At 32.0% G+C, this 27,498-nt stretch overlaps 5 protein-coding genes across 6 annotated transcripts; 2 read left to right on the forward strand and 3 right to left on the reverse strand.

The window, feature by feature from the left end:
* The first annotated feature begins 76 nt into the window (after window positions 1-76).
* On the forward strand, window positions 77-6,853 carry LOC106400526 (early nodulin-55-2). The gene has a single exon (XM_048752766.1). The coding sequence runs from the start codon at window positions 4,383-4,385 to the stop codon at window positions 5,208-5,210; it is 828 nt and encodes a 275-aa protein (XP_048608723.1). The 5' UTR covers window positions 77-4,382; the 3' UTR covers window positions 5,211-6,853.
* A 4,949-nt stretch (window positions 6,854-11,802) lies between these two features.
* On the reverse strand, window positions 11,803-14,612 carry LOC106401436 (protein SUPPRESSOR OF K(+) TRANSPORT GROWTH DEFECT 1). The gene is made up of 8 exons (XM_013841952.3): window positions 14,000-14,612; window positions 13,816-13,921; window positions 13,022-13,220; window positions 12,864-12,932; window positions 12,703-12,777; window positions 12,520-12,618; window positions 12,261-12,416; window positions 11,803-12,108 (listed from the first exon to the last, which is right to left on the reverse strand). The coding sequence occupies exons 1-8, from the start codon at window positions 14,472-14,474 to the stop codon at window positions 11,983-11,985; spliced, it is 1,305 nt and encodes a 434-aa protein (XP_013697406.1). The 5' UTR covers window positions 14,475-14,612; the 3' UTR covers window positions 11,803-11,982.
* A 7,239-nt stretch (window positions 14,613-21,851) lies between these two features.
* LOC111206224 (E3 ubiquitin-protein ligase RSL1-like) lies at window positions 21,852-23,108 on the forward strand. Of its 2 annotated transcripts, XM_022702654.2 has the most exons (3): window positions 21,852-21,903; window positions 22,027-22,711; window positions 22,823-23,108. In XM_022702654.2, the coding sequence occupies exons 2-3, from the start codon at window positions 22,101-22,103 to the stop codon at window positions 23,025-23,027; spliced, it is 816 nt and encodes a 271-aa protein (XP_022558375.1). In that variant the 5' UTR covers window positions 21,852-21,903; window positions 22,027-22,100; the 3' UTR covers window positions 23,028-23,108. The 2 variants fall into 2 exon arrangements, with proteins under 2 accessions (XP_022558375.1, XP_048608725.1); XM_048752768.1 differs by lacking the exon at window positions 21,852-21,903 and having other exon boundaries at window positions 21,922-22,711.
* A 297-nt stretch (window positions 23,109-23,405) lies between these two features.
* LOC125584386 lies at window positions 23,406-24,800 on the reverse strand. Its single transcript, XM_048752767.1, has one exon. It carries the CDS (start codon window positions 24,745-24,747, stop codon window positions 23,479-23,481), a length of 1,269 nt encoding a protein of 422 aa, XP_048608724.1. The 5' UTR covers window positions 24,748-24,800; the 3' UTR covers window positions 23,406-23,478.
* A 395-nt stretch (window positions 24,801-25,195) lies between these two features.
* On the reverse strand, window positions 25,196-26,359 carry LOC111209404 (glutathione S-transferase T3-like). The gene is made up of 3 exons (XM_022709287.2): window positions 25,591-26,359; window positions 25,443-25,501; window positions 25,196-25,360 (listed from the first exon to the last, which is right to left on the reverse strand). Exons 1-3 carry the CDS (start codon window positions 26,357-26,359, stop codon window positions 25,196-25,198), a joined length of 993 nt encoding a protein of 330 aa, XP_022565008.2.
* Between the last annotated feature and the right edge of the window lie 1,139 nt (window positions 26,360-27,498).

Raw genomic sequence — 27,498 nt, forward strand, 5'->3', positions numbered from 1 at the left:
AGTGGAGAAAAGTTTATTTTGATACTATTTGAAAATATGACAATTTAGCTGAATATACATAAAACAAGAAGTAATTAGGTGACTATGCACTGCTTTCTAAAATTAGGTAAATTGTAAGGTGGGGGTATTGGATTCAGACATTTGATAGAATTAGAAGGAATTATAGTTTCCATTAAATTTCACTGTTATTCAATCGTGGATTTCATCAATTCTTTTAATTTCTTTTGTTATTGGATTAACCATTTAGAATCATTCTTTTAATTACTTTAAATTCTGTTGTTATTCAATATTTGATAGATTTTTTAGTAATGGTATTTGATAAGAATTTAATGGAAAATGTCATGTATAAATGTAAAAAGTCAATTATTTGCTCTTATGCAGAGATTTGTAATGAATCGTAGGAAAACACAAACAATAGCATTTCTCTACTTCTCATTTTTCCAGAAGTACGTGAAGAATGAAGAGACCTTTGCGGATGATAATTAATGAGTTACCGGAAAATATAAAGAACAACAATTAACAAATATAAAGTCAATGTTGTCTTGTTGCTGAAGAAACCTAGTGTCTGTTAACCAAATTAAGATGTCTTCTGAGACTTTCGATTGTGTACTTTCGCATTACGAACACAGGAGCAAGATAAAGAAAATGCAAATACTTGGAAAAAAAACTATGGCAGAACTTAGAAGATATGTGGAGAGATGCTATGGGTTTAGATGATCCATATATTTTATTTATTAGTATTATGATTTTAATAAAATTGCTGCAATCCATAAACTATGTAGTACTAATTACTATTTTTTTGTTAGTTTTAAGAATAAAATATTTTTTGTTACCTTTTTAAATATACAAGGATTCTAAAAATTCATAGAATTTAGAGGAATTAGTATTCTATCAAAATTTATGTATATTCTTTTAAAATCAATAATAGAAGTAAGCATAGGAATTAGATAAATGCATTAAAATCTCATCAAATCTTTGAAAATACTGCAAAAGTTTTTCCTTATCAATTCTTTCAAATTCCTGGATTGAATGCCACCCCCTAAGAGGTGTGAGATGAAATTACAAATCAGTCTTTTCCCGCTTTGTCGGGTTGTACCTTCGGTTTGACGATTTTTGTTTATCGCTTGGGCGACTTTTGTTGTGATTTCAACTTTAAATTCTTAGATGTTCTTCATGGTGTCTTCTTTCTCTTTGAACTGGGGTTGAACAATAGTAAACTCACCGAACTTGAACTTTTGATCGAAACTCACGTTTCTCCTTTGATAAAAAATCTCGTTAATAATGTTTCAAATTTTTTGTTAATTAAAAGGAATTTTTCTATTTAAACATTTTTTGTATTTAAATGAGCCACTTTTATATCCGACTCAATTCATTAGCCAAACTGCTAAATCCAATGATCCGAAATATAATCATGTTTGGGCTTTAAGAACTAACGATTACCCAATAAAACCCGCTAAAACCCAAGGTTAACTGATGAGTGATCGATAAGTAATCCAATTTGATTTAATATATTGATATAAAATATAATTTTATTTTATTTATTTTACTAAATAATGATATATCAGTTGTTGAAATGTATATAATTCATGATACAATATGTAGTAATAAAATTATTTTTTAAAGTTTTCTCTATGTTTTAATAATATAGATTTATAAAAATAGATTTGTAAAAGTTGTTAAGATTGTTATACAAATATTTAGGATAAATAATTTATGATCAAATTTTTTTCTCAATGGGTATTATTAAACTTTTAAACAGAAAATAAAAGTTTTTCAATATTAAATAAGTGGGCATCATTATTAAAAGGTATGCAAAATATTTTGGTGGATGAAAATAATAAGAGGATATATAATTACGAAGATAATTTGGTAAAATATTTTAATACACAAAATATAAATTTTAATAAGAATAATAAGGGAATATATTACTACTCAAATTATGTTGCATTAATGATTCAGTATTTTTAGGCAACATTAATATTTTTTAGACAACATTATTGGAGGTGAATTTTTTTTTCCAAAAACGTTTATTGGAAATATTTATTTGATTAGTTTAAATAATAATATTAGATTTAAAATTAGGTAGTAGTGGTATGACTTTGTAAATAACTCCAAAAATATGGGCAGAATCTTAGGAGATATTCTGATTTAATAGTATAAACATATATATATATCATCATATATATTCTATATAATTGTATTAGATGTCCAAAATCATCATTCATTGCAAAATAATTGTATTTTAATTTATATTTTTAGTATAAAATTAAAGGATAAAAATGATAATTAGATTTTTGTTATATAATATTATATATATAGTAGTTTAGGGGTTTATATGTTTAGTGTGATATTATATATAGAGTTTGTGTACTTCAAACCCTAAACCTCAAAACTTAACCTCAAATCACATGCAACACTTCAAACCACATAAAACTAATATTTTAAAACTTATAATATAATTGTAACTTAAATATCCAAGTATATTCTAAAACTCAAATCATATACTTTGTTCTAAATCTTAATCCTAAACTACATACCTCGTATATTAAGCGTTGGGTTTTGAAAAAGGAAAAAACAAAACATACAATATAACAAACAGGATTTTACCAATAAATAAATAAAAATAACAAACAGGATTAAAATAATCAAATCTACTTTATTAAAATAAAAGTACAAATAAGAAATAACCCTAAGACTTACATCTTAATTACAATATAATGCAACTGAAGTATTCAATAAACTTAAATCAAAATTAATTTTTTTCCTAAATCTATTCCACAACAAATTCATGATAAATATTACACTTAATGCACATTAATACTATAAACATTAATATGTAAAGTAGAAAACCTCTTTCCATAAATCCGTGGATATTATCCTCTATTAAATAATGTTTATTACATTTTTCAAAATTTTATTGTTAATGAAATCAATTAACAATATTTAAAAAATTGAAAGAATATGCCGTATTTGGGAATAAAAACTTAATAATAAGAACATATTTAAAAAGATCCATTTTATTCGATAATTCAAAATTTGTATCTAATTAAATTTTTCAAATAACCAATTTGACTAATCTATTTAATTGACGATATTTTTTTAGATATATATAGCTAAAATGTTATTAGAAAATTATTTTTAAATTATGTATGATATTACATATGTTCAATTGAATTTTACCTTAAATTATTTTTCTTTAGTAAGGATTTGAAATATTAGATTTGGTAATAACATGTACATTTAAGTATTAGTATTAAAAAATTAAAAACACCTAAGCTTTTTCTTATGAGAAAATTGTAATAGGGAAAGTTTCAAAATAATATTCTTCAAGTTTTGTATGTAAAGAAAAACATTTAGATAAGATAACAATATTCTAAAAAAATAAAAAAAGTTCAAATAAAATAAAAATCCTACATATATAAAATGTTAAAGTCAATAAGTTAAAATAAAATTAATATGATAATAATATAAATATAAGAAATGCAATTACTCATTCTAACAAATTACTCATTTTAATAAGTATAATATAAATATTTTACTAAAAATGCATGACGAATATTTATATATCGGGTTGAGAAATTAAAAATTAAGACTACTTATATAATGGGTTGAAAATTTAAATATAGTTATCATTTATGACCAAAAACCTATCAAAACATCTCAAATATTATTTTCGTATATAGATGTTAGTTTATGGAAAACACACACATAAACTAAAAATAAACTAAAAATATATATTTTAATTATTATGCGTAATGTCATAATAAAAAATACATAATACTTGAAAAAATAAATATATATTATATTATTTATAGGAAACAAAAGTATATTCCTAAAAAATGGGAAAGTGGTTTCTCTTTTTTACTGGGAACTCAAATGTTGTAAATAATTCTTTCCAACGCTTATCAAACCCGACCAATGAAAGACTACTAGCATTTCCTTTACCACTAGTCAACTCGATATCGGGTAAATAAAAATGATATCGGTTATATAAAAACAAATATTCGTGTGATATTTACATTTACAGTTATATAAATCATTTTACTTTTACTATAAGTGGAATTATGTGACATCAATATATGTATTATGTGATGTAGTTTTGTCACCATTTTATTATAATTTTTATAGATTATATAATGGTGTAAAAATATTTAGTTACATTACGTAAATAAAAAAAACAGCCACCCGGTCGGGTGGGTCAGCTGTTGTTAATATTAAAGTACAATCCTAAAGCGGCAAGGATTATGTTCCCCCAAAAGCTTATATAAAAAGAGAGTCAAGGTCTTGTTTTATCTTACTCACATACTCATCAACATCCTAGGTCTTCCTAAATTTTTCTTGTTGGATTATCTTTCTGATTTCCCGTTGGTCTTCTATCGATAATGGCAACGACAACAAGAATCTTATGCTTCGTGCTCGTGATGGTTCTAATGGGATGTTGTTGCTCGGCAAAAATTTACAAAGTCGGAGACTCGGAGGGATGGACAGCGAAGGGCGGCACCTATTACGCTTGGGCTAGTCGTAAGGAATTCCAGGTGGGGGATTCTCTGATCTTTGAATACGATGGCAACGTCAACGACGTCACTCGACTTTCCAGTGCTTTGGAATACCAATTCTGCAACTCTGCTTCTCCTCAAGCTGTCTACAAAACGGGCCACGATGTCGTGACTCTCACGGAACCAGGTTATCACTTCTTCATCAGCTCAAATCATTCTCAATGCGTAGCCGGACAGAAGCTCTTCGTTTTTGTCGTCCAATACCATCAGATTCCTCCACCACCACCGAGAAAGATCCTTCCGTTCGCAAAAGATTTCAACGTCGGTGACTCCCAAGAATGGAGGGTTCCTGACGAAAGAGACTTCTATTCCAAGTGGAGCGAGGAGAAACAGTTTCACGTGGGAGACAATCTTCTTTTCTACTACAACTACGAAGTCGACGACGTCTTAGAAGTCAGCGGTGATCTTGAGTTCAAATCTTGCGACACTTCCTCTCCTGTTGCCGTGCACAATTCGGGACAAGACCTCGTAAGGCTAACAAAACCAGGAATCCACTATTTCATAACCTCGAAGACTCCTCATTGTGAGGATGGGCTTAAGCTTCGAGTGGTGGTAAGACCACTAACCAGAGGTGGTCCGAAGAAAATGCAGTTGTCACCTTTGGACCACCTCATCAAGTGGCTGCAGTCCTTCAGACCCCAACCCCATCACTAAGAAGAATTCGTTTCCCTTTTGTTTGAGATTACCTTAATTATAAGGGTTTTTTTTTCTTTATCGTTTTAGTTCTCAAGTTTATTTTCCCTTATAGTGCGTGTGTGTTTTATTTATTTCAATCGTTTTAAAGACACTTGATTCGAGAATATTGAATAAAGTTATTTTTTCGTAATCCTAAATCTACAAAAAAAAAAAAAAAAAACTCTACAGCACAAAACAAGAAGACCTGCATATTACAAACATCAACACAATAAGACCCACCCAAATACCAATAGCTCCACCTCCACGAAATCAAAGAAATTCACCAAATGAAAGACAAGTAAACCCGATACCCTAATCAATTCGAGAAAGAACGAAGATAAGAGCTTGTTACACGTTTCATATAATTTTGTGGCATGTTTTTTTCCAGTTATTATTCTCTTGCGAAAAATGACATATTTTCTTACAAAGATAATGAATGTATTCTATAAAACCTTTATGTTGTATGTCTATTATGATATTTAAAATGTTTTGACTCTAGATAAATGTGTCTTCTTTCCTCTAAGCAAGCTCTGCAACAATCTATTAAAACAACCGTACGTTACTGACAGTATTTCTCTAGTCCGACATGTTGATTTCCTTATTGTTCTTTTTTTGAAAGAATGTTAAATTATTCATCTCAAAAACACTTGTACAATGTATGTAACTTTTGTTTGGTTTGATACTCAACCTACTTTTAGTCTTTTACATAAAAATCAGATTTCCTTATTGTTCAGAGTTTACAGGTTTTCATGTTGATTTCTTTCGTGAAACATGTCCAATGTCCGTCCCTCTTATTTCTGTTCCTGTTTCTCTGAGTGTGTCTATCTTAACCTCATTATGGAAACTGTACCGAAGTAATGATGCATGTTTCATTCTGTTGGAGATTTCTTCATACAGTTTTTGTCGATTCATGTTTGAATCGTTTCCATTACTCTAACATAACATAATCCAGATCGAATATGATTCAACCAGCCCTTTACTTTATTTTCTGAATAGTGTGTGTTTTCATTTTTTGACTTGATTCGAGCATATTCAATAAAGTTATCATTTGCCTAGTCTTAACTGAAGCACAAAACTAGAAAACCCAGTAGCTCCCATCTCCACGAAATCAAAGAAATTGACCAATTAAAGACAGAGACATCTTATACCCTATTTTGACGGAAAAACAAACAAACATAAGTAGATTGGATTGGAGCTGAGTTTCTGTTTTTTTTAGTATCCGGAAACGGTCAACTATCACCTCTCAAAGCTCAGATCTATAAGCTAGAAGATTTGAGTACACGGCTGAAGGATATAGGGTATGAGCTAGATACAAGTTATGTGCTTCAGGACATTGATGATGAGCACAAAGAGGCTATTCTTGCTCACCATAGCGAGAGAGTAGCTATTGATTTTGGGTTGATCGATACAGAATAGGGTTTGTGGAGATTGTCATGCTTTTACCATATTGATTGCAAAGATCAAACAAGTAATAAATGCTTTTACCATATTGATTGCAAAGATCAAACATGTAATAAAAGAAGGATATAAGTCTTAGATAGAGTGTGTACGTAGGCGAAAATAATCGACCAATGAGAAACTATATTTTTGCCATATCACCTCCTCTATTTGTTTTTACAAAACGATTCTTTAACTTTTTACTTAAACAATTATAACCGAAAATATAATTATATTTTTTATTTACATAATAGTTTGAAAAAAAATATTTAGTGTAAATAATATCATAATTTTATAAAATACTAAAATAAATTGGGTTGATTTTCAACTTTCACAAATAAAAACTATTATTTGTAAACTTAGAAAATAATATATCAAGAATATTTTTTTCGGGATAAAAAATAGAAAAATACATCGGAGGCAACTTCATCTCTATTATGAAATTCCTCTATTTTAGAGAAAAAATAGAGGAATACATCGGAGATGGTCTAAGGCATGGCCGACGTAAATGATCGACGTTGAGATTTCAGTTTTTCTGATTCTTACTATTCTAGTGTTTCAATATAATTTGAATATTCCTTTTGCTTTATAATATAATGGTTTAAAAGTATTTTTTGTTTCACTATATAAATTGTTTTTATATTTCAATGTAACTTTATACTTATTGGATATTGTGTGTATGTAAATTACTGTGTAATTGATTAAATTTATATATTAAATGACAATTTTCTAAAGTAATAACTTTTAAATATTACGGATTTTAATTAAAACTGGAGGATATAAGCCTCAGATAGAGTGTCCACGTATGTGAACATAATCTGCCAGTGAGAAACTATATTTTTGCCATGTCACTTCCTCTATTTGTTTTTACAAAATGATCCTCTAACTTTTTACTTAAACAATTATAATCGAAAATATTTTTTTAGTGAAATATATTATTTATAAAAATATAATTATATTTTTTTTAATTTACACAACAGTTTGTACACAATAGTTTGTAAATAAATATTTAGTGTAAATAATATCATAATTTTATAAAATACTAAAATAAATTGGGCTGGTTTTCAACTTTCACAAATAAAAAATATTATTTGTAAACTTAGAAAAGAATATATCAAGAATATTCCTTTTTAGGAGAGGAAATAGAAAAATACAACGGATACAAATCCATCTCTATTATGAAATTCCTCTATTTTAGAAAAAAAAAATAGAGGAATACATTGGAGATGGTCTAAGGCATGGCCGACGTAAATGATCGACGTTGAGATTTCAACTTTTTTGATTCTTACTATTCTAATGTTTCAATATAATTTGAATATTCCCTCTGTTTTATAATATAATTGTTTCAAAGTATTTTTTGTTTCACTATATAAATTATTTTTATATTTCTATGTAACTTTATATTTATTGGATATTGTGTGGCCAATTAAATTATGTAAATTACTGTGTAATTGATTAAAATTATACATTAAATGACAGTTTTCTAAAGTAATAAGTAATAACTTTTAAATATTACAGATTTTAATTAAAACTGATTACATTTTGAAACAGATAGAGTAATCCATAAACTAATTCTATATAGATATTAGGACAAAATTGTAAAGTTGTCTCACCTTGAATTTCTCTCATTCTGTGCATTCCTGATTGGAAGGAGAAAATCAACATCTAATATTATGTTACTCTCAGTATATTAGAAATGGTTCACCCGTAAACCAATTAAGGATGATGTAAGGAAGACATAAAGATGTATTTCCAGTTATCACAAATATAGAATCAATTGACAACAACTTAATTATGTCCAGCGTAGTACAACAGAGAAGAGTTTACGTACCTTCTAATATTATAATATCTCACTATATTAGTGGATAAATCAGTTTTCTCTAGCACAAATACTCGCTTCGTTCTTGGAGTTTAAGCTTTTCTAAAATTAGTAGTTTGTTCCCAAAAAAAAGAAACGGTCGAACTGTACATTGTAATTGGAGAAAGAAAACAAACAAAAATCAACCGAAGACTTTTAAGATATATGAAACAAAAATTGGAAATACCAATTCTCTCCAATTAAAGAATAAGACAATAAAATTGTAAAAATACAAAATAAAATAAAAAAATACACAGAAAGAAAAATTTAGTAAAATAAAATCATAATATAATTTTCATAATTGATAGTGCTCAGTTACACTAAAAAGTTTAAATTTACAACATACACAATTTTATTTACATTTTTAAACCTATTATCTAATTAAAATGATTCTAAAAAAAGTGTCAGCATAAAGAGTTAGAAAAATATACGAAAAAATATAATGCATAAAGTTAAAATACATTATCACTGATCACTAAAAAATCATGTTAGTAGTAATAAAAATGAAATGACAACACATTTATTAAAGCCATAGAACAGCACACAACAAGGTGTTATTAAATATACAAACTACAAATTAAATATGTTCAACACAAACACACATAAAAATGAGACATCATATTTGGATATATTTAAATAAATACTTTTTAATATATTATATTATTGATAATTTTAAAATTACTTAAAAAGAAACTAGATTATTAAAAAAAATTGATATACAAATAAAACTAAAGCAATATTTTGTAACGTCAAAATAATAAATGAATAAAAAATCTATTATGTTAATAAAATATATTTTAGATTTTAAAGACTTCTAATTCATGTAATATTACAAGATTCAAAATTTGTTTATTACAGTTAATCTTTTACCATTAGATATATTAAAATAATATTCTAGATCGATATTCAATTGTCAGTTTTCAACTATTACACGTAAAAAATATTATTAAGTACGTTTTTTTTTTTGAAAAGGGATTTTATATTGTAAGTAGGTTATTGGAGTATTTTTTCTTTTCGTGAATTTATTCGAGATGAAATTCCGATCTTTTAAACTAAGATAATTTATGTTCTATACATAATTATATTTTCTTACATAACTCTAAAATCTCGGATTTGATTCTTCGTATTTTATTAGTTAATTGTGTTACATATAATAGAAATACTTATTTCAAACTAAAAATATTTAAAAAAATCAAATTTAAAAATTAGTTATATATAATTTAATATACAAAAATTTACATACAAATAAAAATGATAAATGTAACAAATTTAAATATATTATCCGCGCTAAAGGATCTAGTAATACGTAAATGATAAATGAAAGGCTAGATAATATTAGTAGAGCGATGGCCAAAGATCATATTCATGCATTAAGTCTTGTCCCCACAATTAAAATTAAAAAAGTTAGAATTTGTAATTTTGTGTAAAAGAGGACGAACGATTCTACGATAAACTTGTAGCTGCATTATTGGTTGGGCGGTCCATACAACACACACATAAGATAGACACAGAAATGAACACCGGTCTCATTCTTCCATGCAATTTGGTCGGTTTTCTTCTGTGGTCATCCTTAGAGAAACTTATATTTTGGGGATTGTTTAAACAAAATTACCACGCATTATCATTCGTTCCTTAATTAATTATTCCTATCATTCGCAAAACAATGCACGCGTTCCTTAATTAAGTATATATATATACTAGGGTCGGTCCGGACTACGCCCGAGTTTTTTATTTAAATATTAATTATAATCATATATTTATGTTATTTTGATATATAAATATTATATAAATATAAGTAGCTAGATAATTATAAAATTATTTTTAATTATTTATTGTTTTCTGTCTTATGAATTTCAATTAACCCAATTTCTTACGATAAAATTTTCCGTTGGTTTATTTATTGAATGAAACTTGTATAGCTTAAAATCATGCATGCATTAAAGTTGAATCGAATCTAAACTAAACCGAAGTAAATCTGGTTATGTTCTGTCATTTTTCTTTGAAACAAAAGACTCAAAAGAAAAGACCCAATGGAAATAGAACGTATTGCTTCCTGTCTATTTCCCTTTTAAGTTTAAAGTATGTATCTCATATCTCACCAACACGCATGTTTCTGCGCGTGTATGACACTTCCATTCATGTTAATTCCCAATAACTAATTAAAAAATAAAATAAAAACCTTTGATTGCTTCTCTTATCTTCTTATGATTCGTTCAGAGCAGTCTTTGCTTTGATAATATCTACATTTCTTTGGACAAAAAAAAAACTATATTTCTCTCTTGATCGAGTCATAGTGGAATTGAGAAACCGATCTGATTTACTCGCCACCGCTTAAACTGTGGAATATTTTTATTAATTGGTTCGATTTTCTTTTTTAACCTCTTCAGTGTTGTTGCTCGTCATCCTCTTCCCTCTGCCTCTTCATACTCTGCAAAACTCATCGCCAATAATTTTAAACTCTTGAATGTTATTGAGTTACCGAAGGTGGTGGCGAAATGAACCGTCACCGTTGATATCGCCTCCAACCAAGGCGAAGTCAGTAGCATACAGAAACTCACGGTACGCTCTTTCTTTTCCTTCTCGTTTCAAAAGTTTCAGTCTTTACATATGTTTTCATTATAAAGACTATCTCTCTGTATTTGGGCTACATCACAGTGTGAACAAAAAGTCCACTAAACCGTAAACAATTATGAAACACAGCAGTCCACATCAAAAGTTAATGAAACGATGAGTTTTAGGCAAAGAAGACAGGTGTCGCACTCACAATCAACGACTTTATGACGTGGCGCAACAGGAGGGAAGCAAACATTTTTTATATATATAGATACTAGAATTAATGATAATTTGAATGCTTCAAATAATTACTAAAATACAATTCTTGATTTGCTAAAATTTAATATTAGCTTTCAGTTTTTTTTCTTTAAATAAAATATACATTATATTTAACGTTAAAGCAATCAGCTAGTTGAAATAAGAGTAGAGCATCTCTATAGCATATACGTTTCTTATTTATTTTATTTATTTATTTATTTGTTTTTCTGATTTAAAAAAAAAATTAAAATCAAATCAATCGTAGGCCGCCATATGTCAGTAGACCCGCGAATAGTTCAACGGACGTCTCCTATTTCGCGATTTCTAAAGACGTTTTCTCTCGTTTCAGTGGAACCCATACCCACTTTTTCCTAAAAAAACACCCTAGAAACATGGGATAAAGATGCTCTTCGAGATACAACAAATAGATTTCCACCACTTTAGTAGCGACGGAGCTTGTTCATGTAGGGTCTTTTGGTGACAATAATAAATAAGAAAACATTTTTTACACATTTCGAGAAATAAAGCAAATGAAATGTTTTGGAATCAAATCAAACATGGGTTTGAGATTTGTTTACTTCTCAGTACATACGACAGTGAAGGGACTAATGATAGTGAAAGATATTTGATGGAATGACAAATCTATTAACCTTCTTCTCCAAACTCCTGTGTGAATCTCTCATGGACGTCAAGGTCAGATTTGCTCACTGTTGGCCTCTGCCTAGCAAGTACCTTCTCGAAATCGGTTCTTGTGATTGGTGGTGGAATAATCTGTAAAATAAACAAATCACAGTATTTAGATCAGTGCAGAGCAGTCCAGACTCATGCATGCTGAACGATTGTGTCTTCCAGCAGTATTATAAGAAGATCGAACAGATTTAAAATTACAGGTTTGAAACACAAAACAAACTTTTGAAAGATACCTTTTCGGCAAGGCCTTTAGCTGCTAAATCTTGCATTGTGGTTTGGATAGCTCCAGGCTGCCTCGGTCCACATGGAATCCATGTACCATCACGTGACTTGAAAAAGAACATTGCGTCCTGAGTTTTGCGAACAGGCTCAAAAAGGACATCTTTTACCTGCAAGACTCAGAAAGGTTGTCAAGATAAAGCCTCATCTATCTAAGGCTCTTCTGTGCCAAACTGTGGAAAAACAATAAGTCACTAGGGCCAAGCTACGTACACAAACGGAAACATCTGAACCAGAAAACCCTTCTGTCTTGAGCCCCAAATATTCAAAATCAGATTCAGTTAAATTATGAGGTGTGTCTCCCAAATGCACCTGCATAAAATACACGTACCATTAGTAAACGGATCATGTTTTCTTGAATGGTTTTACACTCGAAGCTAATAAAAAATTTAATACTTTGAACATGTGCTGCCTAGCCTTGGCTTCTGGGAGAGGAATATAGATACGCTTATCAAAACGTCGCCTAATAGCCTGAAAATCAACATGGTATTAACAGATCAGTATATTCTAGACAAGGAAAGAAAATTTAGAACATATTAACTCTTATGAACTTTCACCTGATCAAGAGCATAAGGTGTATTGGTTGCTGCAAGCACAAGTACTTTATCATCACTATGTCCAACACCCTGAAAGAAAAAGAGTTAATAAGTATAGAGAGGAAATGTTTCTACTAAAATTGAATGACAGAGTGTTAAGATGGGATAGGCTTTCCAACCTGCATCTGCACAAGAAGCTCTGTTTTGATACGTCTTGAAGCTTCACTCTCGTTTCCTTCTCCACGTTGACCACACAACGAATCTATCTCATCAACGAAAATAATCGAGGGAGAACTTTCACGGGCCATCTCGAAAAGGTTTGATACTAGCTTCTCACTTTCACCCATCCACTTCGAGACCAGGTCTGATGAAGACACGCTGAGGGTTGGGAGGTAAAAAGGAAACAACTTTTTTTTTGTCATAACATGTTTCCAACTTCCATGTATAAACGCTGTAAAAGCAAGATGAAGATCGAAAAAACAACAAACATAACGTACACACCCAGCCATGACTCAAAACCCAATACCCCAGCACAAAGATGCTAGCTTGGAAACAGTAAAACAAGACTCTGTGGCACCCTTACAACTAAGGACCTGCACGCTTGCCTAACCAAAACAACATGTGTTTGTTCTCCTATAGAAAAGTTAGATTCTAACACAGAAGCTTTCCAAATCTAGCTGCAGATGCTTTTAGGATAACATGCATAGATAGCCTAGACTAGTATAACTAACTAAATGGCAGGATAGAGATAAACAAGAAGAAACCTTTGCAGCAAAAGGAATCCTCTCTGAGATCAAAAACCCATTAAAAAAAAAAGAAGGTAACCAAGCATAGCTAGAGAGTAATTCAAGAGCATAATCAGAACAATCCCAAAACATCCAATACCACCACCTACATCTCTTAGTACCTATTCAAATCCATGAGTGAGAGAGCTAAGATATTGCACAATCAGCACTCTTTTAAAATGTGTTACCTAAAGAAGGTGGAGTCAGCTTCAGTAGCAACAGCTTTGGCCAAGTAGGACTTTCCTGTTCCAGGCGGGCCATACAGCAGAAAAGCTCTCCATGGCCTCCTCTTTCCTTAAATAACAAAAAAAAAAACGAAATCAATCAACAAAACACGGTTCATAAAAAGACATGTCTTTTCACACTCCTCACCGGTGAAGAACTGTGGGTACTTGACAGGCAAAATCACAGCTTCCTGCAAAGCCTGCTTAGCGCTTTCGAGCCCAGCAACATCCGTCCACTTAACGTTAGGCTTCTCCCTCACAATCGCAGAGTTCAACCCAGCTCTGAGCTTCGACTGCTCCGCGTCCTCTCCGCCTTCTCCTCCTCCATCTTTCGGCTTACTCTTCGGCCTCGCGGCCACCGCTGCGTCGCCGCCGTTAGATCCAGGACCCGATCCGCCTTCGTCGAGAACGGCACGGATCTCCTCCGCGCGGCGGAGGTACTCGGTGAATTTCTGGGTAATAGCTTCTCTGATCTTGGGGTTCTTCTCGTACTTGAGATGCGTTTTGAAGTACTCAAGCGCGTTCATGTAGAGAGGGAAAGCCTTATTGTAGTTCCCAGCATTGTCTTCTTGTACGGCTTGCTTCACGTACTCGATCGCTTGTTCCTTGAAATTGCTGTACATCGCTTCTTAGGTTTTTACCAATTTTCTCCGCTCGAATCTCTTCTACTTCAAGGATCGGGAGAGATGGAAGAACGAATGGGAAGAGAAGCCAGATTTGACGTTGAAGACGACGAAAAGGTCTAGAAAAACAAACAACGGAGCGTAGACTTGTAAAATACTGAAACGTTGAGCCGTTTTTGTAGGGTGTGAAAAGTCGGCTCAACATTTTGATGAATGACAAGGAAAACACTTGCCGTTTCTTATCATCTACATACTGTCCTAAATGTTTTCAGGCACCTAGGCCTCGGAATTTAAATCAAAGCCCGCGGGGCGCGCCCCATTTGATCCGCCGCGGGGCGGGTGCGGGTTAAAACTATTTTTTGCGGGGTAGGTGCGGATTGGTGGATTTTGATTTGCGGATACCCGCCAATCCGCAAAATAAAATAAAAAAAAATCTTTTTTTTTTGAAAAATATGATTTTTTTTAGAAAAGTAATTATTTTTTTAAAAAAATAATTAAATTTTTAAAAAATAATATAAAAAATTACTTATAAATATATCATTTCATAGAAAAATTAATTAAATAATTATTTTTTTAATTAAAAATATAACCCGCGGGTTACCCGCAAAATAAAGCGGGGCGGGTGCGGGTATTAGTTTATTTCTTTGCGGGTTGAGCGGGTTGAAATTTTAACTAAAAAAAAAAAACGATCCGCGGGTTGGTGGGTCATGCGGGGCGGGTTGACCCGCGAACCCAAGCCTACATGCACCCATGTGCAGAAATAAAAAATAAAAATAAAAAATTTAATTTATATTTAATAAAATTTATTAAATTTAGATTTTATTATGAGAATTTCTAAGACAATTTTCAGTTTATCATCAAAAAAAGAATCCACATGAAAAAAATAACCAACAAGGATTTTATTAAAATATAAATATAAATATATATTTATATCAATCGGGTTAACTAATTTAAACTTAGGGCTTAGATTTAAGAAGTAGAGTTTTGGGATAGAGTTTAAAATTAAAAAAAAATAAAAAATAAATATGAAATATTTTAAAATAAAATTTATTTAAATAGTTCTAAACAGATTTTTTAAATTTAAAAAAAAATTGTAAAAAAATTTTAAATTTGAAAACATATAATTAGAAAATATAAAAGTCTTATTATTTATTATTATTTATTATAATTTTTATTATTTATATATTTATAAAACAAGATATAGAAGCCGAAGATCAAAGTGAGTGCTCTGATACCATATTAACAGTTGAATCAAGCTCGAATCTGAGAAAATGAAGCTGAGTTTAGAGAAGAAGATTAATGATAAAATATTTTGTTATTCACATTAAATTTACTTTACAAAGCTAATCTAATGTCATTTATATAGTTAGCCGGTATGTACAAGTAAACTGTCTACATAATAAACTAACACTAAACCGGTGTTGAACCATTTATCCTAAAATATATTTTCTTGCATACCTAACAACGCTTGTTGAAACTCAGACCAGTCCGTATTAGGTGTAGTAATGTTTTTGTTTTAGTGGCAAAGTAGCAAGAGAATAAATAAACCAAGAACCTTTCATGTCTGATACCAATTGATAGAAAGCGGAAACTTAAGTAACAAAAGATCTCACAAGAGCTCGATGAAAACTTGTAAGGTCGATAGATTCTTATCAAAGTTGATACTCTGGGCGTACCAAGAAGGCCTTTTGATGAAGACGATGCTCTCCTCTAATCAAAATGGGGTTTAGAGTACTCCTCTAAATGATATAAAGCTTTGAATGTAGTTGCAATTTGATAATAAGAATGAGTTGTGTTTTACATTGACTAAAACTTACTATTTAAACTACCTTAGAAATCCATAATCTAATCCAGAAAGGATGTTTATAATTATCTAGTCATTAATTAAAAAAAACACAAACACATAACTTCAACATACAAGCAGTTTTAAAACCGGACCGATATTTAGACCGGGTTCGACCATGAAACGATTACATAACCAGATTGAGTCTAACAATTCTTTCGACCATAAACTGGTTACGTAACCAGATTAAATTTCAAAGTTATTAAACTGATAGAAACCGTTAAAACTATCAAAAATTTATGAACCATTCATATAAACATAAAACTAAAACTAGTATATATATATATATATATATATATATATATATTGTTTCTTGAAAATCATTTACATTTTAGTTTTGTATCATATTTATATTACTTTAAAATTTATACACTAAAAATATATTAAATCAGATTATTGAACCATGTTTGATATGATCGAACTCAAACCATATTGAACAATGATTCAAGTAATTATGATTTAAGTAATTATCCGGTTCAGTTTTTTGTCCGGTTTTTAAAACACTGCACACACACAGGTAAGCCTGAAATCAGTTTACGGCTGTGGGGCTAAAACCGTTTGGGTTTAAATATTTTAACATATTGGGCTGGTATTGGTCTTAAGCTTTGGCGATACGTTGGATTAATTTCTTTTATTATTTTCTTGGCACCTGTCAAGAGTAGTTGGATTGTGACCAGAGATAGTACGGCGCAAGTCAAACCTGAGTTGTTGTTTTCTTTCCTCTTTTTCTAAAATATCGGGGAAATTTTATGTTTACCGTGAAAATTTTCATAGTACCAATTTTCATTTTTACCATTACTAAATAAATATTTTCAAAAATATCTTCTTCATTAAATAGCAAAAGACTATTATACCCTTGTTATATATATATATATATAAAATAAATTATTATTTAAATAAAAAAATTTAAAATTTTAAAAAATATATATATATTTTTTTATGTTTTCGAATTATACTTTTTCAAATTCGAACTTTTTTTATAAATTTTTTTTTCAAAATTTTTTTTTGAAAATCGAAAATTATTTTTGAAACTATTTTAAATTTTTTTTTTAAGTATTTATTTGTATATTTATTAGAATCCTAAATTTCACATTCCAAAAACTATATCCCATCCCTCAACTCTAAAACCTAAATCTGGATTAGTTAACCTAATGGGTATAAATGTCTTTTATCCTTCATTAAAAATGAGGATAAAAATTATTAGTGTAAACATGAAAAGTGGTATTGTGAATGTGGTACTTGTGGCAATTTCTCATAATTATTATGTTTTTATCTACGTTGTTTTCACTACAAGAAAACACATAAATAACCACGACGGTTTTTGTAGTTAATTCGTCGTAAAACAGGGTTTACGACGAAATAACTACGAAACCCGTTTCCTCGTTAATCGTTCGTCGTAACGTATATTTCCTCGCTAATTCGTCGTAAACTTACGAGGAAATAATTCATCGTAAAGTGGTATAAGTAGATTCGTCGTAAAAGACACGTAAACACTTTCCTCGTAAAATACACGTAAACAGTTTCCTCGTAAACTACACGTAATATATTTTCTCGTAAAGTACACGTAAACTTTTTCCTCGTAAAGTGCACGTAAACATTTCCTCGTAAAGTGGATGCTAAATTTTGTCGTTGTTTACACGTAATGTTTACGAGGAATCTTCGTGCCTTTTGTAGTAAATTCCTCGGTAATATTTATTCAGTTTCTTCGTTAAGTTGACGTAATTTAGCTACAAATTTGCTTCGATTCTTTATTTCTTACTAAAAAAATATAATGAAATAAAAATATTTTTAAATTATTTCAAAAATATTAAAAACGTAAATAATAAATCCATACGAAAATATTTTATAAATATTTAAGTTTAGAATTTAATATAATACAATAAAAAGATGAAAAAAAAAACTAAGGGTTGTTTGTTGTTGTTGTTATGCATTTCCTCGAAGAGGTCTTGACTCCTCCTCTGTATTTCCTCCTCATCTTCTTGTGTGCGGGATGGCTCTGGAACGAGATTATTAATTAACATTTAAAAATCATCTTCCTATATTATCAACAAATTCCATAAACCTATCTACAAATTATTCTCTACACTAACCACCTAATCAACACTAATTTCCCTAAACTAACCACCTAAGCTAAATTAGAGAGGAATACCTTGCTAGGAGAAGGAGAGGAAATGACTACGAAATGAGAAAGTGATTCGGTTCGGGTATATATACAGACTTACATTTTGTCGTAAAATCTTCGAAACTTTACGACGAATTAACAAGGCCCGCGTTTTATTTTACGACGACTTAGCAAGGCCCGTGTTTTTGTTTATGACGATTTTACGACGAAAAGTTTTTCTTTTTTAATTTTCGTCGTAAAGCCCACATAAATTTACGAGGAATTAGCAAGACCCGTATTTTTTTACGACGAATTAGCAAGACCCGTGTTTTAATTTACGACAATTTTACGACGAAAAGTGTTTCAATTTAAAAAAAAAAAAACCTGAAGGAAGGCACCAGCACAAGAAGAGTCTTATAAAATCCCAAATAGCATTTGAAACTGATCAGAATTGTCCTAGTGACAGTGATCGCCCTTCAGGTTTTTTTCAAACTATTGTTTAGTTTTTTTTGCTCATGTTTAGAATGGGAGGGATGTGCTTATTTATAGAAGTAGTTGTACTCGTAAAGTCCTCGTAAATTAACGAGGAAATAAAAAGGCCCGTGTTTTTGTTGCGAGGAAATAACAAGTCCCGTGTTTTTGTTGCGAGGAAATAACAAGGCCCGTGTTTTCAATTTCGTCGTAAAATCGTTGTAATATTACGAGGAATTAGCAAGGCCCGTATTTTTTTTACGACGAATTAGCAAGACCCGTGTTTTAATTTATGACGATTTTACGACGAAAAGTGTGTCAATTTACAAAAAAAAACTGAAGGAAGACACTAGCACTAGAACAATACTTATCAATTCCAAATATCATTTGAAACTGATCAGAAATCTTCTAGTGACTGTGCACTGTCTTCAGGTTTTTTTAAACTATGAATTAGTTTTTTTGGGTGCAAGTTTAGAATGGGAGGGGTGTGCTTATTTATAGAAGTAGTTGTAGTCTTAAAATCCTTGTTATTTAACGAGGAAATAACAAGACCCGTGTTTTCATTTTCGTCGTAAAATCATCGTAAATTTACGAGGAAATAACAAGGCCCGTGTTTTTATTTACGAGGAAATAATAAGGTTCGTGTTTTCATTTTCGTCGTAAAATCGTCGTAAATTAACGAGAAAATAACAAGGCCCGTGTTTTTATTTACGAGGAAATAGCAAGGCCCGTGTTTTTTTTACAAGGATTTTACGAGGAAGGTATGCAAATCCCTATCACCTGAAACCCCAACCCCCAAACCCCTAGTTCCTTAACTACATCTAACACTCAATCTCTTCTTTCTAAACCCCAAACCCCCAATTGAGTTAGACAAAATCAAATTATATAATTTAATTTTCATGATTAAACAAACTAAACACATGCATTAACTCTAAAAATAAATCATATTTAAGAAAATTACATCATCATTCGGATACATCATTGACATTCTCGTCATCACTAGAAACATCATCATTTTCATTAAACTCGTCTTCAACAGCTTCGTCCGTCGTATCGTCGGGAAGATCTTCGTACTCACGATTATGTGGATTAATAAGAAGGATGTCGTCAGTTTGTTGTTCAGGTTCCTCGACTTCATTGATGTGTTCTTCTTGCAATGGTTGTTCTTCTCCACCGATTATTCATCCACGAGGTGTAACTTTGACAACGGCAAACCAATTGATTCCTGATTCTCTCATCCGAGGGTATGGAAGGAAGCTGACTTGGTCTGCTTGCGAAGCTGATATGAAAGGCTCGAATTTGTTGTACCTTCGTCCACCATTGACATCAACTACACCGAATTTGTTAAATCAAACACTTCAGTTGACGACGGGGTCGAACCAGTCACATTTGAAGAGGACACATTTCAGCTTCAAAAACCCTGGGAATTCTACTTCAATAATCTCCTGCAAGATCCCGTAGAAATCTGTTTCGCCTTTCACACATATTCCATAATTACTTGTCGCCCGATGTCTACCATACTCATATGTATGAAAAGTAAAGCCTCGTGGGAAATACATCGGTGATGTGGCGACCTTTGCAGCTAGACCTTGAATTAATTCATGAACCATGTGGGGTAATCTGGATCGTTATAATCAACCTGCAAAAATAAAGAGAACGTTAAAATTAATTATTCATAAATTTCGACGCGAAGTAGACGTAAAATATTTCGTCGTAAATTCCTCGTTATATTTACGTGTACTTTACGACAAAATCTTGTTTCCTCGTAAAAACCACGTTAAATTGCGTCGTTTTTACGACGAAACTTTATTGTCGTTATTTTACGACGAAATTACGTTGATTTGTTTTTTCCTCGTAAGGTTCTCGTAAATAAGACGTACATTTACGAGGACTTATTTTCCCCGTTACATTTCGTCGCTAATTTTGTGTTTTATTGTAGTGTTTCTTTAATTTATTGGAATTATCTTTCTATTTCTCATTTTTAGAATTATCTTCCAATTTTACATTTTGTTTTATTTTTTCTAATATATAGCTTTATTGTCGTTATTTTTTTCTCATTTTTCTTATATATAATGTTAAAACCCCTCAACTATGTTTGTTTTAGGTAAAAACTTTCAAACTAAGTATTTAATGGAAAAACCCTCAAACTAACTTTATTTAATGAATTAAACCCTCGCAGGTCATAACTACCATTACTACCGGTAAATCTTTAGTTCAGGGGTTCCTACATTAATTAAACATAGTTGAGAGATTTTACCATTAAAAATCTAAAAAATCAAAATTTTATAATATTATCTAAAAATTAGTAACTTAATTTTTTAAAATTAGCATTTTAATTTTTTTTTGTAAATATATAGTTTGATGTGTTTTTTAACATCAAAATTATATATGTATAAATTAAAAATATAAAACCCATAAAATAAAATAAAAATTATCTAAAGATTTATTATTACATTTTTATTAGATAAGATATAATTTTTATTATATTTTCTTGTTTTTTACATTTTAAATCTTTTAGTAATTTTATTAGAGATAAATCTTTAGATAATTTTAATTATATTTTCTGGATTTTTTCATTTTTAATTTATATATATATATAATGTTGATGTTAAAAAAAACATCAAACTCATATATTTACAAAAAAAAAAAAAATGCTCATTTTGAAAATTTAAGTTACCTATTTTTAGATAATATTATATAAATTTTTTTTTTGATTTTTTAGATTTTTAATGATAAAACTCTTCAACTATGTTTGCTTAATGTAGAAACTCCTAAACTAAAGATTTATCGGTAGTAATGGTAATTATGACATGCAAATGTTTAATTCATTAAATAAAGTTAGTTCGGAGGTTTTTTCGTTAAATACTTAGTTTGAGGTTTTTTACCCAAAACAAATTTTAGTTGAGGGGTTTTAATGTTAAAAATCCTTGTATATAATACCTGTTGAGTCATGAATATGATAGTTTAAGTCGCCGCGAAGAGAGCATAAGAGCGGCGGAGCCGCAGCCTCGCAGGTTAGGGAGATAAAAAGATCAGCCCAATCAAATCTGATTTGGATTAGTTATCTTCTTTCTTCCTGTTTTCTTTGTAAATTTCGTTTCCCTTATGGTTTTGTGTTATTGTTTTCTTATATTTAGCCCTAGGTATACATTAATGGGTCATAAAGCGTGGATTCGTTAAACGAAAATTTTCTCTACCAAGTGGCATAGCAATGGAAGGAAAAGTTTCTGAGGTCAGAATAGATATGCCTCTTCCGAAAGAGACTTGCAGTATATGTATCGATGACAATATCAGTGCTATTCAGATGTTTTCTGTTGATATTTGTGGTCATCGGTTTTGTTCCGAATGTGTGAAACGATATATTGAGGCGAAACTACTAGAGGGAAATAGGCTTACATGTCCTTATGATGGCTGCCATCTTGAGCTGCGTTATCAAAGTTGTGTCAACCTTTTGACTGATGAACTAAAAAAAATTTGGAAGCAGAGGATCATTGAGGACTTGATTCCTGTAACGGAGAGAGTTTACTGCCCGAACCCGAGGTGCTCAGCTTTAATGTCGGTAAAGGAACTCTCTATAATTAAATCGACCGAAGAATCTGGAGTTAGGAGATTATGTGTCAAATGTCGTGAACCCTTTTGCATTAACTGCAAAGTTCGGTGGCATCACGACATAACGTGCGACAATTACAAGATTTTGCATCCAAATCCTGTAGCAAACGATACAAAGCTAGAAGCTCTAGCTAATAAGGAAATGTGGCGACAATGCACAAAGTGTCAAAACATGATTGAACTTTCTGAAGGATGCGCAACTGTACAATGCAGGTATCATCTTTAATATCATCTCTTTAGAATTTCATCATGTATGTATTCTTAAGCATGCATGAGATTTTAAATTCTATGTATTAACAGTACTAGTTACTTGATATATGGCAGATGTGGACATACGTTTTGCTACCGATGTGGAGCCAATGCTGGATGTTGCCCTCATGGTCATAACTTTTATGATTTGAGGACTGGACGTCTATTGTATCGACCATGGTGTGCTGCCTTGTGGACTCTCGTTTTGCTTGTGGTGACGGTTGCTGGTATTGTCGCCTCTGTTGTTTGTATTATTTTACATTTCGTCAGAAAGAAATAGAAAACTAATAATCGGTTTGGTATATTGAAAGGATTACTAATAGAAGTACAATCCCAATTTTCCAGTATGTCACAGTCGTGCATTAACAATTGGAAGAAAAACAATATGTACATAGTAAACTCGAATTCCGGAAGACGAAGTTTGTTACTCTAGCGACTGTCGAAACAAGAATATGCTAAGAGCATGAGCATTGGGTTCACATGAATTTTTTAATATTTTTTTGTGGGTTCATAAATAGTTATGAACCTGTATTTGTTTTTTTTCTGCATTGGTGAACCTGAAGAAAGAGTTCATAAGACGAAAAGAATAATATTTAATTTTTTTTTAAATTCAAATTATTCAGAATACATGAATAAAATATTAAAAATATTATTAAATTTGTGAAAACTATTTATGCATTACAATAAAAGAGTAGATTACATAAATTGAGAAATTTAAAAATGTAGAAAGCTTATTCATCTTCATCACCAAACTTTTGCCAAATATTTTCCATTAAATCAGCTTTCAAACGAGCATGCTTCTCTTGATCTCGAACTTCTCTGCGCATGCCTAACATATCACCAGCTTGAATACTTTCTCTGCTTGTCACCTTTGAAGTTCTGCTTGACTCTTCTGATTCGAACTCACAAGTATTTATTTGAGCGTATCCGTGTCGTTCGTTCTCTACTATCATATTGTGCAATATGACACAAGTTCTCATTATCTTACCTATCTTTTCCTTATCCCATTGTAGAGCTGGATTTTTAACAATTGCAAACCTCGACTGTAATACTCCAAAAGCCCGTTCGACATCTTTTCTGACGGATTCTTGCTTCTGTGCAAATTTCTCGGCTTTAGGACCTTGAGGAAGTGGGATGGATTGGATAAATGTTGACCAGTTTGGATAAATTCCGTCAGTAAGATAGTAGGCCATACGATAAGTGTGGTTGTTGACCTTGAACTTAACTTTAGGCGCTCGACCATGTAAGATGTCATCAAAAACAGGTGACCGATCAAGAACATTGATATCGTTGAGTGTACCTGGTAAGCCAAAAAATGCGTGCCATATCCAAAGATCTTGTGATGCCACGGCTTCTAAGACAATTGTCGGCTTTCCTGAACCCCGTGTGAACTGACCTTTCCAAGCCGTTGGGCAGTTCTTCCACTCCCAATGCATACAGTCGATGCTGCCTATCATTCCCGAAAACCCCCGTACCTCTCCAACATCGAGTAATCGTTGAAGATCCTCGGCTGTAGGGCTTCGTAGATATTCATCTCCAAACAATAGTATTATTGCATCAGTGAAATTTGCCAAACATAAACGTGCTGTACTGTCACCAAGTCGGAGATATTCGTCATATGTATCTCCCGATTGACCATATGCCAGCATACGTATAGCTGCCGTACACTTTTGAAGTGGAGATAGCTCGTTCCTTCCGCAAGCACTTCGTCTTTGCTGAAAGTATGGAACTTCATTACTTATACGTTCCACAATGCGAAGGAACAATGATTTGTTCATTCGAAAACGCCTCCTAAACATTTCCGGTGGGTATGTAGGATTATCATTGAAATAATCGTTCCACAGCTGATTGTGTCCTTGTTCCCGAGCTCTTTCGATATAAGCCCATCTTTTGGACTTGTTGGGGTGACCATGAATCACTGAGTGGATGTGATTATCAACAACTTGGTCGACCATTTCTTCTAAAGCTTCATCAACTTCATCACTTGATGAGGAAGACATTATTTTTTGCCTTATCCTTCATTGAAAAGACAACGAATTATTTTAAATTTTCATAATCCAATAATCTTTTTATTTTACACTAGAACATATAATTAATGATGAATCTGTTTTTTTACAAATTTTTAAAAATCTTGTGACTTGAAGCTTTATAAAAATAATTCTCTACAAATTTTCATAAATCTTTAAAATTGTTTTTTTCATTTTTACATAACCATTTTTCTACATTATGTTTTCTTTTCTTACTTGAACTTACCTTGTGACTTGAAGCTTGATCGATGGTTGGGAATTCAGCAAGTGTTGTGAGGGTTGAGATATGAAAATAGAAGTGTGGTGATGGCTCGGGTAAGACGTGAAGAGCAAAGTGGTACGATGATAATCACTGAGGTGATGATAATGAAGTGAACACTTTGCTTAAAGAGCACTAGACATGATGATAATAAAGTTTAACTCAAACTGGAGTGGTGATGATAATGAAGTGAACACATCCTTTATATAGAACTGGAGTCATGAAGCTATTATCACGGGTACAAACACCCGTGATGAGTACAAAATACAAACCGTCACTTGGAAACAAATCCTGTGGGTACATACACCCATATCCGATGGACCTAAACTGAGTGTACAAAGATACAAAATAGTACACTCCCGTGAATGTCAGATCCTAGTACTACAAGCATGATACATAAAAAACCAACAAGTGACCTCCACTGCAACAAGTGACCTCCACTCAAACCCGTGACCCGCACTCTCTCACCTGCAAATGAAAAGAAAACAGAATCAAGTTCAAGCTTTACTTAAAAATTTAGTCAAGTTAAACACACTTACCAAATCAAAGCATTTCACCAATTAGTTTAGTCTTAAGTTCCTTCTCTTGAGAAGAAAGTGTCTCCTCATTTTTGGCAAGGAGACGATCAAGAATCTTTTGTTTTGAATACATATTTTTCATAGCTAGCAAGCTCTCAACTCGATCAAAAGCAGCTTCATTCCCGTGCTTCCTGCGCTTCCCTGCTTTGTTGGCCTTCACACCCGGAGGCCTAACATCTCCATCGTCAGGTACGACCTCCGGAGCTGGTTCCTTCCTCTTCTCCTTTGCACCATCTTTGACGTGTGACCTCCATTTCTGATCAAACCTCAGCTCCCTCCAGCAATGTTCAAGTGTGAATTTGACGTTGTAGTCATTGAAGAAGATGTCATGTGCTGCTTTCATGACATCATTCTTATTTTGCCCGCTCGACTGCTCCTTCAAAGCTGCTTCATGGCAACCAACGAACCTGCTCACCTCCGCATTCACCCATCCCCACCTCTGCTTACATTGGCTCCATTCTCTACGAACGGAGCCAATCATCTGAGGGCTTGCGTTGAAATACAGCTCTATTCTCTTCCAAAAGGCCACTACCTTCTGCTCATTAGCGACTATGGGATCCTTGCTCGTGTTCAACCAAGCGCTAATGATCACAAGGTCTACTTTAACACCCCACTTTCTCCTTTCCAAAGGTTTAACTAACCCGGGCGAGTTACCTAATGCCTCAGCAGAGTCAACGTCTATAGATGGACTGCTCTGCGAAGCTAAAAGGTTCACAAACCCGGGAGAGTGTGAGGGGAACGGTTCCATGTTTGGTTTCTCGTTTAGGTTTGGTTTGGTGATTAAATGTTTGAGGGTTTTTAGTTGTCGATTTGCTAGGTTTTATAAACTAGGTTTTGCTTTCAATTAACTACAGCAGAAGATGGAGTAAACGAAGTCTAAACACAACTTGTTCTCATATAGCAGTGAATACACATCAAATCACTAGAAGATATTAACTACGCTAAGTACCATTTAACACAGCAACCAACCACCAAAATTTATTATAGATTTATATAAGTTGTAGTTAGAGTTCTAGGTTCTAGTTCGATTTATTGTTTAGTTCCACAAAAGCTAAACATTTTTGATATAAATGTATAACAATCAACAATTGCTAACAGTCATTATGGAACTACAACTAAAGTTTGGTTGACTCTTACCTTCTGTTTTCAGTCGAAGCAGACCTTCTCCAGCGTTGCAACCTGCACGGTGAGCACATCTACGTGCTCACAGAGGAGTTTAACCTGCTCCTGGACATGTAAAAAAAAAAGTATTAGTCAAGCAAGAAACAAACGAGTAAATAACAGAAAATTTTTTTATAAACAAACCTCCAGTCTATCGAGCTGTCTACCGAGATTCGACGCCCCCAACATCACTTCTTCAGCCTCCTCCACCCGCTTAGTCAACCTTTCAATCTCCTCCTGCACACCTATCACCCAAGGCTGACGATAATGTAACCCGTCAGCCTTGGTTACAACATAATCAAATCATCACACAGTATTCAAATGATAAACCCATAAGTAAACTGTGTAACGGAACACTTACTTCGTAGTTCTTGCAGGTGAAGAACCGTTTCCCCGGAAGAGTGTCGTAGTCGTCCTTCCGGCGAACCTCATCGATGATTCTCCCACCACATGGACACCTTCTAGGAATCCCGTACTTCGAATCGCTCAAGTATGATTGCATGTTTATGTGGTCCTTCTGGCTCTTTGAATTCCTTCTCTCCTCTGTCGGATTCATCTGCGAATAATACAAGTATTAGATGATAATAAAGGAAAAATATGAGTTACGGAACCATCAATCAAACTCCCAAAACGATTTAAATCCCTAAATCAAAAAAGCCCCAAATCGATTTAAAACCCTAAAACAAAAATCCCCAAATCTGTTAGAACCGTAAAAGATAAAACCCC

Source organism: Brassica napus, chromosome C3, assembly GCF_020379485.1.
Source record: "Brassica napus cultivar Da-Ae chromosome C3, Da-Ae, whole genome shotgun sequence".
Classification (NCBI taxonomy): domain Eukaryota; kingdom Viridiplantae; phylum Streptophyta; class Magnoliopsida; order Brassicales; family Brassicaceae; genus Brassica; species Brassica napus.

What these genes read in the sequence shown, in the direction of transcription:
- LOC106400526 (XM_048752766.1), top strand. Translation starts at nt 4,383, where the DNA reads ATGGCAACGACAACAAGAATCTTATGCTTCGTGCTCGTGATGGTTCTA.
- LOC106401436 (XM_013841952.3), bottom strand. Translation starts at nt 14,474, where the DNA reads ATGTACAGCAATTTCAAGGAACAAGCGATCGAGTACGTGAAGCAAGCC. An exon ending in GCTGACTCCACCTTCTTTAG is followed by an intron (nt 13,221 to 13,815) that starts GTAACACATTTT and finishes CCCAACCCTCAG; the next exon opens with CGTGTCTTCATCAGACCTGG. An exon ending in CTAAAGGCCTTGCCGAAAAG is followed by an intron (nt 12,109 to 12,260) that starts GTATCTTTCAAA and finishes TTTATTTTACAG; the next exon opens with ATTATTCCACCACCAATCAC.
- LOC111206224 (XM_022702654.2), top strand. Translation starts at nt 22,101, where the DNA reads ATGGAAGGAAAAGTTTCTGAGGTCAGAATAGATATGCCTCTTCCGAAA. An exon ending in TGCGCAACTGTACAATGCAG is followed by an intron (nt 22,712 to 22,822) that starts GTATCATCTTTA and finishes GATATATGGCAG; the next exon opens with ATGTGGACATACGTTTTGCT.
- LOC125584386 (XM_048752767.1), bottom strand. Translation starts at nt 24,747, where the DNA reads ATGTCTTCCTCATCAAGTGATGAAGTTGATGAAGCTTTAGAAGAAATG.
- LOC111209404 (XM_022709287.2), bottom strand. Translation starts at nt 26,359, where the DNA reads ATGGAACCGTTCCCCTCACACTCTCCCGGGTTTGTGAACCTTTTAGCT. An exon ending in ACTTAAGACTAAACTAATTG is followed by an intron (nt 25,502 to 25,590) that starts GTGAAATGCTTT and finishes TTTCATTTGCAG; the next exon opens with GTGAGAGAGTGCGGGTCACG. An exon ending in TGTTGCAGTGGAGGTCACTT is followed by an intron (nt 25,361 to 25,442) that starts GTTGGTTTTTTA and finishes TTGTACACTCAG; the next exon opens with TTTAGGTCCATCGGATATGG.